This window comes from Vulpes lagopus, chromosome 10 (assembly GCF_018345385.1).
Source record: "Vulpes lagopus strain Blue_001 chromosome 10, ASM1834538v1, whole genome shotgun sequence".
In the NCBI taxonomy this organism is placed as follows: domain Eukaryota; kingdom Metazoa; phylum Chordata; class Mammalia; order Carnivora; family Canidae; genus Vulpes; species Vulpes lagopus.
The window spans coordinates 108211507-108225587 of NC_054833.1; the positions used below are offsets into that span (position 1 = coordinate 108211507).

The 14081-nt window shown below is 38.5% G+C and overlaps 1 protein-coding gene across 2 annotated transcripts in view; it reads right to left on the reverse strand.

The window, feature by feature from the left end:
- Positions 1 to 14081, reverse strand: part of NFATC3 (nuclear factor of activated T cells 3) — a 138987-nt gene that overhangs the window by 78386 nt on the left and 46520 nt on the right. For both annotated transcript variants that reach the window (XM_041770053.1, XM_041770054.1), the window contains exons 2-3: positions 10873 to 12007; positions 7257 to 7419 (exon numbers count right to left, since the gene is read on the reverse strand). In XM_041770053.1, coding sequence (XP_041625987.1) covers positions 7257 to 7419; positions 10873 to 12007 — 1298 coding nt within the window. The remainder of the gene's footprint in view (positions 1 to 7256; positions 7420 to 10872; positions 12008 to 14081) is intronic.

A 14081-nucleotide genomic window follows, 5' to 3' on the forward strand; every position in this document is an offset into this window, starting at 1 on the left:
CAAGATAAAAAGAGCTATAGAGATGGATGGTGGTCAAAGTTGTACATTATGAATATATTTAATACCACTAAACTGTAGGGAGCCCTGGGTGGCGCAGTGGTTTGGCGCCTGCCTTTGGCCCAGGGCACGATCCTGAAGACCTGGGATCGAATCCCACATCGGGCTCCCGGTGCATGGAGTCTGCTTCTCCCTCTGCCTGTGTCTCTGCCTCTCTCTCTCTCTGTGACTATCATAAGTAAATAAAAAATTAAAAAAATTTTTAAAAAAATACCACTAAACTGTATATGTAAAAATAATTAAGATGGTAAATTTTATGTTATGTGTATTTTACCACAAAAATTTTGGGGGAAAAGGTATAAAAATTAGAAGAAGTAAAACTCATTATTCAAAGATGAGTTGACTATTTAGAAAACCCAAAAGAAGCTAAAATAAACTATTAGGTCAAGAAATATAAAGTCAACATAAAAAAATAAACTGCATTTCTGTATTCTATAAACAAAAAATTAAATGGAATAAAAAATAATAGTGCAAAAAACAGTGAACACAGGAAATAACAAAAGATATAAAAAATGTCTACTTTGAAAACTACAAAACACTGCCAAGAGGAATTAATAATACCCAAATAAATGGAGGAATAGACCATTTTCATGGACTGGAGGCAATAACTTATTGAGAAGTCACTTAATGACTGAGCCACTCAGGCATCTCTAAACAAAGATTTTTGAACAGGATATAAAAGCACCACCCAGGAATCCCTGGGTGGCCTAGCGGTTGGTTGAGTGCCTGTCTTTGGCCCAGGGCATGATCCTGGAGTCCCAGGATCGAGTCCCATGTCAGGCTCCCTGCATGGAGCCTGCTTCTCCCTCTGCCTGTGTCTCTGCCTCTCTCTGTGTGTGTCTCTCATGAATAAATAAATAAAATCTTAAAAAAAAAAAAAAAAGCACCACCTAGCCACATGTCGGCACCTCAGTTGGTTAAGCACCTGCCTTCAGCTTGGGTCATGATCCCAGGGCCCTGGGAGTAAGCCCCATGTGGGGCTCCCTGCTCAGCAGGGAGCCTGCTTCTCCTGCTCTGCCTCCTCATGCCCCCCACCATTCATTTGTGCTTACTCTCACGTGTGCATGTGTACGCAAATAAAATGTTAAAAAATAAACAAAAGCACTATCCATAAAAAGAGACTAATAACTTGGACTTCATTAAAATTAAAAACTTCCACAATTAGAAAGTGGAAAAGGAAGCAAAAGACAAGAAGAAATTTTATTTGCAACACATTGTTCTGACAAAAAACTTACATGCAAAATATTAAAAACTCCTACAAATCAGTAAGAAAAAGAGACAATTTAAAAACTAGTCAAGAAAAAAAAATAAAAAAAAATAAAAACTAGTCAAGAGACATGAACAGGGGATCCCTGGGTGGCGCAGCGGTTTGGCGCCTGCCTTTGGCCCAGGGCGCGATCCTGGAGACCCGGGATCGAATCCCACATCAGGCTCCCGGCGCATGGAGCCTGCTTCTCCCTCCGCCTGTGTCTCTGCCTCTCTCTTTCTCTCTGTATGACTATCATAAATAAATAAAGATTAAAAAAAAAAAAATTAAAAAAAAAAAAAAGAGACATGAACAGGCACTGGACAAAAGACGACAGTCAAATGTTTGACAAACATGAAAAGATGTTCAACATCACTAGCCATCAGGAAACCACAAATCAAAACCAGTATGATTCCTCTACAACACTACTGAAATGCTTAAAAAATACCAGGAACCAAAGTTTTGGTGTTGATGAGGATGTGAAGTAACTGAAACCTTCATATATGGCTGGTTAGGAGTAGAAATTGGTATAGGTACTTTGAAATACCAGCAATTCTACTCTTGGATATATAGCAAAAAAAGTGAATGCTTTTGTCTATCAAAATATAGGTGTAGTACATCTGAAACTAATGTAACACTGTATATTAACTATACTGGAATTAAAAGTAAAAAGATATGTAAAAAGAGTGAGAGAGAGAGAGAGAGAGAGAGAGGGGGAGAAAAGAACATACTATCTTTATTCAAAATAATCCGAAAGTGATCACAAACCAAGTGTCTATGAACAGGGAGACAGATGAAGAAATCACAGCTAATTCATGCAGTGGAATACTATACTGCAAAGAAAAAGAAAAACTATCCCCCCAAAGTGGATGAATCTCACAGTCGTAATGTTGAATAAAAGAAGCCAGACAGAAAATAAAACATACTGTATGATTCTATACATATGAAATTCAAGAATAAAAAGATGAATCTATGATAATAAGCGGTCAGAAGCATGATTACCTTTGGTTGGGAGATACAAATTAGGAAGGGTACAAGGGAGTCTTCTAGGTGCTTAAAATCTGTAAGTTGGGGTGCCTAGGTGGCACAGTTGGTTGGGTATCCTATTTTTAGTTTCGGCTCAGGTCATGATCTCAAGAGTCATAGAATCAAGCCTTGTATCAGGCTCCAGGTTCAGCACAAGTCCTCTTAAGACTCTTTATGGTTCCATCTGCCCCTTCCCACACTAAAATAAATAATTAAATAAATCTTTTAAAAATATTCTGTATCTTAACCTTTGTGGTAGTTTTATGTGTGTACACATGTGCTAAAAATTCACTGTGCTGTACATGTTAAGACTTGTGTACTTTAGTGATGTATTCTTACACAGCAATAAAATGTTTAAAACAAAACAAAACAAAAACAGTACAAAGAGAGCAGAATCAGGGCTTTTTCTGAGAACCAAGCATGCCACTCTAATGTATGATGGGTCAGACCAGTGGAATGGCAAATCATGCCTTCCTTTCCTGAGTATTACAAAATTCTCAGAACAGCAGAGAAATCTACAAATAGTCTTCTTAGCTGCTGGGAAAGGGCTGCCTCTGTTAGTGGGAAAAATGAGGTCTCAGAAGTAGGCATACACAACTGAAGAGTGTACCATACAAGTGTGGTACAGTACACAGAATCAGGCACATTTTATTTCCAATTTGAGATGACCTCTTCTTATCGTGCAATGCTTGTTTTACTCTGATTATTAGAAAGAGAGAAAACTTTTGGATAAAAACAATGGAATGAAGTAGTATCACAATCATCTTCCCCCAATACCTAACAAAATTAAATATATGTGTGTGTGGTGGTAGCAGGGGCAGTATGAGAAATGCAAAACAGAAGATTAAGATTTTATTTGTGTGGTAGAACTGCTAACTAGTTCATACCTTTATCCACTAGGAAGAGTAATAACAAATAACATTACTAAGTAAATTAATGGAATAAAAGTAATAAATTGAGAAAATAAAATAAAATATTGATATAATGCTAACTAATTTACAGCAAAGTAAATCACAAGTGTAAGTAGTCAGCTCTGAAAAAAGTCAAGGAAAAACTTTCTCTTAAGAATAAAAGATACCACATTCTGCTCCAGGGCCTTTGGCAGAAGCAGAAAAGGTCAGGAGTGCTTACCATCTTCCAGGACTCTGTGCTGTACTAAGGGAACAAGTACAGCTCATGAAAATATGATACATACTAGAGTAATGGGAGTGGGCCATAATACATATGTGATACTGTTTACTCTCTTGAGCCAAACTCAACAAGGCCTATCTTAAGCTAATTCTGTACCTCTTCCACCCAATTTCCTCAGGCTATAGACCAAAGTTCTCAAATAAAATGGGGGATAAAAGGCATGACAAGGGATCCCTGGGTGGCGCAGCGGTTTGGCGCCTGCCTTTGGCCCAGGGCGCGATCCTGGAGACCCGGGATCGAATCCCACATCGGGCTCCCGGTGCATGGAGCCTGCTTCTCCCTCTGCCTGTGTCTCTGCCTCTCTCTCTCTCTCTCTCTCTCTGTGACTATCATAAATAAATAAATTAAAAAAAAAAAAAGGCATGACAATTAGGCAATTACAGTATACATTTTTTATTTTTATTTAATAAAAAAAAAGGAACAAACTATACAAGACATTTGAATAATTTAATAAAGTGAAGGGGTACCCGTGTGGCTCAGTCAGTTAAGTGTCCAACTCTTGATTTTGACTCAGGTCATGATCTCAGGGTTGTAAGATCCTATTTTTGGTGATCCTATTTGTGAGATTGGACATTGGGCTCTGAGGTGGGCATGGAGCCTGCCTAAGATTCTCTCTTCTTCTGCCCCTTTCCTTCTGCCCCTCCCACCTTAAAAAAAAAGTGAAAACAAAATCCAAAATCTCCCCCTCAACACACACACACACACACACACACACACACACACACACACACACACACAAACAACCGAGAAACTAATTGCCAGTGAAAGTTCCACACTACAAAATTTAAGTTCAATAAATCATGAAATCAAATATAATGATAAAATATGAAATAAGTGGAAAATGTAGCTAAAGAAGCAAACTAAAGTACAAAACACAACTGGAGATCTAAAAACTAAATTAAGGGGCACCTGGGTGGCTCAGTCAGTTGAGTGCCTGTCTGCCTTTGGCTCAGGCCCTGATCCCCGGGTCCTGGGATCGAGCCCCATGTCAGGCTTTCTGCTCAGCAGAGAGCCTGTTTCTTCCTCACCCTCTGTCTGCCACTCCCTGTTTGTGCTCACTCACTCTCTGTCAAATAAATAAAATCTTTAAAATAAATATAATTAATTAATTAATTAATTATTTGTAAAAAGCTAGATTAGGGATCCCTGGGTGGCGCAGCGGTTTGGCGCCTGCCTTTGGCCCAGGGCGCGATCCTGGAGACCCGGGATCGAATCCCACGTCGGGCTCCCGGTGCATGGAGCCTGCTTCTCCCTCTGCCTGTGTCTCTGCCTCTCTCTCTCTCTGTGTGTGTGACTATCATAAATAATAAATAAAAATTAAAAAAAAAATAAAAAAAAATAAAAAGCTAGATTAGAAACCGTGAGTGACAAATATATCAAAAACATCAGTGCAAACATCAGGGCAGGGCATTAAAAAAAAAAATCACAATAAATGATAAGAAAAGACATTGAAGGAATCAAAGAAGAGAACACAAAGACATGGGAGATAAAAACAAGTAAACATCTGAATAGTAATTGGAGTCCCCAAAGTAAAGGACAAAACAAATGAAGAAGAAATGTATACAGATACATAATATAAAAAGGTTTTCTTGCATGAAGGAAGAAAAGAATCTCAGATTGAAAGAAGCATTACAGGTACCAGGAACAGACTGATAAAGAACCATCAATATCCAGACATACTCTAGTTAAGTCAGTAATTTCAAGTATACTGATATAATTCTTCAAGGAAGAAGTTACAAAAAAAAAAAAAAAAAAGTAAGTCACTAACAAGGAAAATATAAAGCACTGATGATACTCAAAGTGTTAATCTCCCCTTAAGCAGAGAACTAGTTTATTTTGGGGGGAGTTGTGGGGTTTCTTAATTTTTAGTAATCTCTACACCCATGGGGGCTTGAACTCATGACCACAAGACTAAGAGTCACATGTTCTACTGAGCTAGGGAAGAGCTCCAATAAAGAATCAGCTTTTACTTTTTGTTATTTTCAAAAATATTTATTTTATTTATCTTTAAAGATTTTATTTATTCATGAGACACAGAGAGAGAGGCAAAGACATAGGCAGAGGGAGAGGCAGGCTCCCTGTGGGGAGCTGCATGGGGGACTCGATCCCAGGAACCTGGTATCACAACCTGAGCCCAAGGCAGATGCTCAACCACTGAGCCACCAGGCACCCCTAAAATATTTATTTTAGAGAAAAAAACAGAGAAAAGAGAGAGAGTATATGAGTAGGGGGAAGAGCAAAGGGACAAGGACAAGTAGATTCTATACTCAGCACAGAGTCCAATACAGGACTTGATCTCACCATCCACAAACAGAAACACTTAAGAGTAAAGTAAGTAAAAATTAGTAGTGATCATTGAATTCAACTAAATATAGGACTAAAGCTAAACAATGGGGGTGGTAAGGTACAAGGGTGGGGAGATGGCGGTACATCAGTAGGGAAAAATAAGAAACAAAATTTAAACAGCAGAAGGGATAGCAAAAGGAGTTTTAAAAAAACATCTCATTTTAAAGAAGGGCGTCAATTCAAACCATCTAAATCTTTTAAACAATGATTAATTTCTCAATTATTTAGTATCTCTGACTTTAGATCTTCTTAGGACTCCTGAAAGTGAAGAACAGTATCTAAGATTCAGTAGTTCTTAGTTTTACTTGTTTCATTTTTTAAAATGTTTTATTCAAATAAAATTAAAGTTAATATTCAACTATCATGATTCAAAACTTACATATTAAATATATTTCACACACTCAACTATCACAATTTTTATGATTTCACATTAGTTTTATTTTCTGCTAATAAACTCAGATAAACAATATTTTATTTTATTTTATTTTATTTAAGATTTTTTCTATTTATTCATGAGAAACACAGAGAGAGAGAGGCAGAGACACGGCAGAGGGAGAAGCAGGCTCCATGCAGGCAACCCGATGTGGGACTTGATCCCGGGGCCCCAGGATTAGGCCCTGGGCTGAAGGCAGCACTAAACCACTGAGCCACCTGAGCTGTCCGATAAACAATATTTTAATCACAAAGATGCTCAATATAATCTTATCCTTAAAAACTTCATTCTATTTTCTAGTCATCCACTCAGTCTTTCACTAAATATACACAGAGAATTATTTGGAATATTAATCAAATATTAACTGCTTATTTCTGAGGGGTTTAGATTTGGGGTAATTTATTGCTTTATTCTCTCTACTTTTTGGCATTATTTAGATTTTAAATGAGCATGTATTATAAAACGGTTGTGTTTTGTGTTGTTTTAATGAGAAAAAGAACTGTTTGACCACTATAATCTTGACCCAGAGTTCCATAGCTGGAGAGTCAGTCCACAATCAAAGACTGGTTTTTGGGGCAGCCTGGGTGGCTCAGCGGTTTAGCGCTGCCTTCAGCCCAGGGCCTGATCCAGGGGACCCAGGATCAAATCCCACATCAGGCTCCCTGAATGGAGCCAGCTTCTCCTTCTGCCTGTGTCTCTCATGAATAAGTAAATAAATCTTAAAAAAAAAAAAAAAAAAAAAGACTGGTTTTCAGCATAGCAAATAACAACAACAAAAACAACAAAAAACCTTCAATGCAGATAGAAGTGCTGCCATCAAGAACACAAAACCTCAACAGAGGTTTTTTGCAAGCTTTGAACTTTCTCTTTTTGGGCACAGTAGTACCTAAATGAACAGACTTTATCATCAACAGATGTAGGACGTCTCCAAAAGCCAACTCATATCCCAACTCATACCTTTACAACAGGATGTCCCCCAGTAGACGCTTTAACTGCTCCTCGGCTACCTTCAGTTTCATAATGGGCTCGATGATGAGTTTTAGGTTGCACTTCTATTTTCAGTTCACATTGTCCAAAATGAGTTGGTAAAGGCCAGTCTAGTGGAGGTAATGAAGATGTGCTATAAACAAAACACACACAAAAGACATTTCATCATACTATTATTGCCAAGCAATGATTCAAATCACTTCTTTGCCAGAGACCAACATTTTCTTCCTGTGATCTCTGAAGCTGAATATTGTAAAATAAAACTTCAGTTAGTAAGTTATAACATTGGATTTGACAGGTACATAAGAAATAATTCTTTAATCTGAAGAATAAAACCAATTTCATTTACTTTTTTGTTTCCTTTATTTTTTTTAAAAAGGACAAATTCTGGGATGCCTGGGTGGCTCAGCAGTTCAGCGTCTGCCTTTGGCTCAGGCCATGACCCTAGGGTCCCCGGATGGAGTCCCGCATCGGACTCCCTGCGTGGAGCCTGCTTCTCCCTCTGCCTGTGTCTCTGCCTCTTTCTCTCTCTTTCTCTGTGTCTCTCATGAATAAACAAATAAAATCTTTTAAATAAATAAAAGGACATATTCTTTTTTTTCTTTCTTTTTTTTTTTTTTTTAATTTATTTATGATAGAGAGAGAGAGAGAGAGGCAGAGACATAGGCAGAGGGAGAAGCAGGCTCCATGCACCGGGAACCCGATGTGGGATTTGATCCTGGGTCTCCAGGATCGCGCCCTGGGCCAAAGGCAGGCGCCAAACCGCTGCGCCACCCAGGGATCCCAAAAGGACATATTCTAACATTCTGTAAAACTATAATTGATTCTCAACTATGTATACATAATTATAAAAAGAATCAAAAGAATAATGTCATTTTTTTAAAGATTTTATTTATTTGGACGGCCCAAAATAAAATCTTTAAATAAATAAATAAAATCTTAAAAAAAAAAAAGAAATTTATAAAAAAAAGGATTTTATTTATTTATTCATGAGAGACAGAGAGAGAGAGGCAGAGACACAGGCAGAGGGAGAAGCAGGCTCCATGCCAGGAGCCCGATGTGGGACTCAATTCTGGGATTCCAGGATCATGACCTGAGCTGAAGGCAGGCACTTAACTGCTGAGCCACCCAGGTGTCCCGAATAATGTCATTTTTAAGGCAAAGATATCAACCTGCATGAACATATACCAGTGTCTCTCTAAGGAACCAAACAAACATCCCTGCATTTCCCAGTACAAATGTCTCCCTCCCTGGTGTGTAGCTATAGCAGTTAATCTATTGTACATGTTGCTTCCCTGTTTCCTCCCTATTGCTTTTTTCCCTGTCTCTGTGAAATACTGCTTAAGTCAAAGGTATACTGCAATTTGAGGCACAAATTTAATTCCACTACATACTAAGCTGAAAATTATAAGGCCTATCAATGCAGCACTCTAAATGTCTATTTCAGAGAAAACATCAGTTGATCAGTAAGATAATTTAAACAGCTTAAAGGGACACAGATTCATTCAGGTATTAATATTGAAAATGTGGAATTTAAAAAAGAAATAACTTGGGACGCCTGGGTGGCTCAGTGATTTAGCGTCGGACTTCCTGCATGGAGCCTGCTTCTCCCTCTGCCTCTCTCTCTGTGTCTCTCATGAATAAATAAAAATCTTAAAAAAAAAAAAAAAAGTAACATATGTCTACAGGTCTAATATCAAAAGACCTAAGGCTACAATGATTTATATTAAAAATGTCTTCTTGAGATGTCTGGGTGGCTCAGCAGTTGAGTACCTGCCTTTGACTTAGGGCATGATCCCAGAGTTCCGGGATCAAGTGCCACCTCAGGCTTCCTGTAGGGAGCCTGCTTCTCCCTCTGCCTATGTCTCTGCCTCTCTCTCTCTCTCTCTCTCTCTCTCTCTCTCTGTGTGTCTCTCATGAAAAAAATAAAAACTTAAAAAAAAAAATCTTCTTAGTGACTGGGGAAATTGGTCTTTTAAGGTCTCCTCCATCTCTGAAATGCTATCATTCTTAGTGTAAATTTCTAAATTACCTCATCACTTCTTTGAATGTCCTCAGCCTAGCTTTACTAACTACTGTGAACCTCACAGGTATTAATTTTTATTAGTCTGAAACAACTCAATTTCAACTCTCAGCTAGTTTCTACACTTGTTTCCCAGACTAAAGCAAACCCCAAAAAGATTAAGACAATTTTCAGAAGCAGTGTGATAGGTTCAAAGGCATCTTCAATACCATAATTCCACATTGTATCTTCTTAAATACCAATGAAAAGGCTTAAAAAAAAATGAAATAAACTCAACTCCACCATGTGTCACTTTAATACATAATAAAAGCCGTCTTTTCTAATCAATTAGACTAGATTGATTCTATAAAATCGAATTGTGGGAAGTGATCAGTCATTTGGAAAATAAAGTTGTTACACTGTTCTCTACTCCAGTCCTCAGCTAGACTCCAAATAAATATATAAAACATTATATACATAGATCATAAAACTAGTATGTACATTAAATTTACTAGAAATTTGCAAGTTACATTTGTGTTTATTTTTAATTAGTTTAGATTGGGGTAAGGTTTTCAAATATAATACAAAATCCAAAAGCCACAGAGCAGACAACAAATTTGAATATGTAAAATGTTAAAATTCCTCTACACTAATAAAAAAGTCAAATTTATAAAGCCAAAATATAGGTAAAAAGCAAATTATGAAAAAAAAAACTTGCCACAGTATACAAATTTCATTTGTACAATAAACTCTTAAAAATATAAAAAGCCTGGGGGATCCCTGGGTGGTGCAGCGGTTTGGCGCCTGCCTTTGGCCCAGGGCGCGATCCTGGAGACCCGGGATCGAATCCCACGTCGGGCTCCCGGTGCACGGAGCCTGCTTCTCCCTCTGCCTGTGTCTCTGGCTCTGTCTCTGCCTGTGTCTCTGGCTCTGTCTCTCCTTCTCTCTCTCAAGGATAAATAAATAAAATCTTAAAAAAAAAAAAGTATTTAAAAAAATATATATATAAAAAGCCTGTTCGCAATTAATTTTATTAGTAATTTAACCCATACTATAATCAATCTTTTACAAGAAGCTTTTTTAGGTAGGAAAATTCTTTCTAGGGATTCTTAAATGTAACTTATTATTATCTACAACTCATTATCCATATGTTTTTAAAATGCTAAATCCAGGGAAGCCTGGGTGGCTCAGTGGTTGAGCAAATGCAGGGTGTGATCCTGGAGTTCCAGGATCGAGTCCCACATCGGGCGCCCTGCATGGAGCCTGCTTCTCCCTCTGTGTCTCTCATAAATAAATAAATAAATAAACAAACAAACAAACAAACAAGTAATAAATAAATAAATAAATAAATAAATAAATAAATAAATAAAATCTTATAAAAAAAAATGCTGAGCCCAGTCTATCCAAGGCCCTTTTAAGAATCAAAGGAAAATACATGTTTACTTTAATTGATTTATCCAGAAGACACTGGGGAAAAAGGAGGGGAAGGGAAGGGTCAAACCATTCCATATAGATAATGTAGTCACATGCCGCCAATAACCCATAAGCATGAAAAATGACCAGCAGACATTTCTATCAACTCACCGAAATATTGGGGTGTGGCCAGGCTTTGGTTTGCTCCAGGTAAAAGGTGAAGGAACTGAAAGAAATTGGTCACCAGATGAATCTTTCTTTAAAGGATATTGAGATCCAAGGCCATCATCTACTGAAGTCTCCCGGGATGGTGATAAATTCCCTTGGTCATCTGAACAGAATTCTAATTTTCCTGGTAGTACAGCAGCTTGGTCTTCAGAAGTCTTCCTTGTTTTCAGAGGGATATCAGTCTCTACACAGCACTGAAATGGAAAAAGTGCAGGGCCAAGGCCTGATCCACCCTGGACAGAAGCATTAAGCCAGGTATCTTCTGTGACACTTCCCCTGGGGGAGTGACCAGGAGAAGGAACAGGTGAGTGATGGGGTGAAAGGGACCCAGCATAACAAACCTCAGCGCTGGAGTGCCTTCGTTTCCCACAGGGGGAAGTAGGCCTTGATGATGGCCCTGAGGCTGGCCTGGGGCTCAGCCAATTCTCATCAGTGACACTAGATCTAGGAGAGTGGCAAGGAGATTGTCTGGGTGACAAGGAGTGTCCAAGTCCATACTGTTGATGCCAGGACTCTTCTCCAGGGCAGCCTCCTGGCGAGCCACCAGGAGAAGTCAGAGGGGATCCGAGAGTAAATCGGGCGGCAGCTTCATTCAACTCTGAATCCACATCATCATAAATGTGTGAAAGAGATTCACAAGAAGATGCATCTGAGAACCAGCTCCTAGAAGATATGCTGCTGGCAGGACTAGGACTAAGGGAAGACTCCCGGTAGGATGGCTCAAGAGGAAGATAGAGATGATCTCTAGAAGGCCTTTCCAAATACTCCCTTTCTGGGTCATTTATGTGTAGGTCATCTTCATGAGCATCTATTTCTTGATGACAGTTAGGAGAGATGGATGTAATTTGAATACTTGGGCACTCAAAGGGTTTGGGACCACCTAATGGGCTGTATTTAGATTCAGGAATCTCACAAGTTCCTTCATAGTTTTTGTGACCCTGCAGCTGAAACGATGATGACAAAACAGAAGAGTGAGACGGTAATCCATGATGTGGTAAGCAAAGTGGTGAGTTTAAGGTAGATGGAGGTGGATCTACATTAAAGATGTAAATGGATGCACAATCATCTGGCTCAAGATCTATGGAGGGAAAGAAAAAAAAGAAAAGAAAAAAAATCAACAAAACAAGAAATTAGAAAATTTAGATGTATAAATTATTAGATGAGAAAGTAAATAATAATCTTGAGAGAAAAAAGGACATAAAATGTATATCATTAGCTCCACTAAAGAGTGGTATGTGTGTTTTGTTTATATTCAAATCACTTCTCTGCCTACACCAACAGTGTGGGTTAAAAAAAAAAAAAAAGTTTTTTTTAAGTAATGTCTATACCCAACATGGGGCTTGAACTCACAACCCTGAGTTGCATGCTCTACTGACTGAGCCAGCCAGGCACCTCAACGTGTGTTTTCTAAAAAGTGTATCTAATTATTTCTTCAAGTATACATAATTATTACATATTTATATTTGTAACTATATATGTAATTTTCTCATTTCCACATTTTCTAAAATGAAAATCAGAAAACATCTGAAAATAAATGCTTCTATAAAAGAATCATATCCACAATTCTAAAAAACATTTATAGAATTATAAAATGATATAATCCTATAAATTAATCCTCATCTGGGGTCTGCAAGTTAAAACAGAATAAAGGATAGAAGAGAATCTGAAACATTTTTAGTTATAAGCATACATACTAAGTTTATTAATGAAAACGATTATAGACTCAACTCAGGAGACCTAGACTCTAGTCCACCTCTGCCATTAACTGTGAGCTCTTAGCCATATTATTTAGCCTCTCCAAGGCCTCAGTTTCTGTGTAGCAGTACCAGATCTTTTCATTAAAGGATTTTTTTTAGGGAGAGAGCTTGTGTGCACATGACTGGGGATGGGGGCAGGGGAGGGGGTGAGGGAGAGAGGGAGAGGGAGAATCTTAAGCCCCCGCCGGAGCACAGAACCTGCAGGGCTTGATCCCAGGACCCTAAGATCAAAACCTAAGTCAAAGTCAGATGCTCAACCAACTGAGCCACCCAGGTACTCCAAGAAATTTGTATGATTAACAGTAGCTGCTTCTTCCCTCAACATCATACTATCAAGAATTCATATCTTTGGACACAGCAGTCCAGGTTACAAGAGCCACGTGACCCCACTGGATCCTTTACCTTAACCAGAAAAAAACTCATTAGAGCTTTTAACCTATGATTAACTGTTAAGGTAAACCTTTTAGGGGCAGAGCTTTTAAAATGCAACCCTTGCTGGATGGAATATCTAACACTTGTTTGTCCTGCCAAATGACTTGAGCGCAACTGCAGCAATAAGGGTATTTTGCAACTTCACTTTTAGAATGGAGTGATTATTACCCTTTGCACAGAAAAAGAAGTTCAAAGCATTAGCACGAGGTGCTGGTTAACACCTTCACTTTCTTCAAAGAGATCATCATTGGGAAACCAAAGACAAAACTGTTCATAGGTAGAACAGAGAAAAGCACAAACCTTTAGCCTCTTCTCAAAAGTACTCAAGGAGATCACATTATTTCATTACATTAGTAATCTTGGAAAATAACATATCTTCAGACTCCTAGTGCTGCTGCCATTAACCAGCATCCATAATTTCACTATCTCCTTAAGTCCTAGATTTTGAAACTTCAAAGATGCTCTGTGGTTAGTGAACACATTCAGTAAAGTTTTTACATGTATTAAAACAACCTCCTCCCCCCATGTTGAAACCCTGGCTCTGGGATCCCTGGGTGGTGCAGGGGTTTGGCGCCTGCCTTTGGCCCAGGGCGCGATCCTGGAGACCCGGGATCGAATCCCACGTCGGGCTCCCGGTGCATGGAGCCTGCTTCTCCCTCTGCCTGTGTCTCTGCCTCTCTCTCTCTCTCTCTCTCTCTCTCTCTGTGTGTGTGTGACTACCATAAATAAATAAAAATTAAAAAAAAAAAAAAAAAAACCCTGGCTCTGTGTAGCGGTGCAAACAGACAAGTTATTTAACCGGCTTGAACCTGTTATCTGAGGCAGTTTTTTTTTTTTCCTATAAAACTGTCAGAAGGTGACCAAAGTATCAACTGAAATACACAGGACCATTCTAAAGTAAGCAACCTAATATTATGACTAATATTCAGCAAGAACTCATTACATGTTAATTACCCGGTCTTT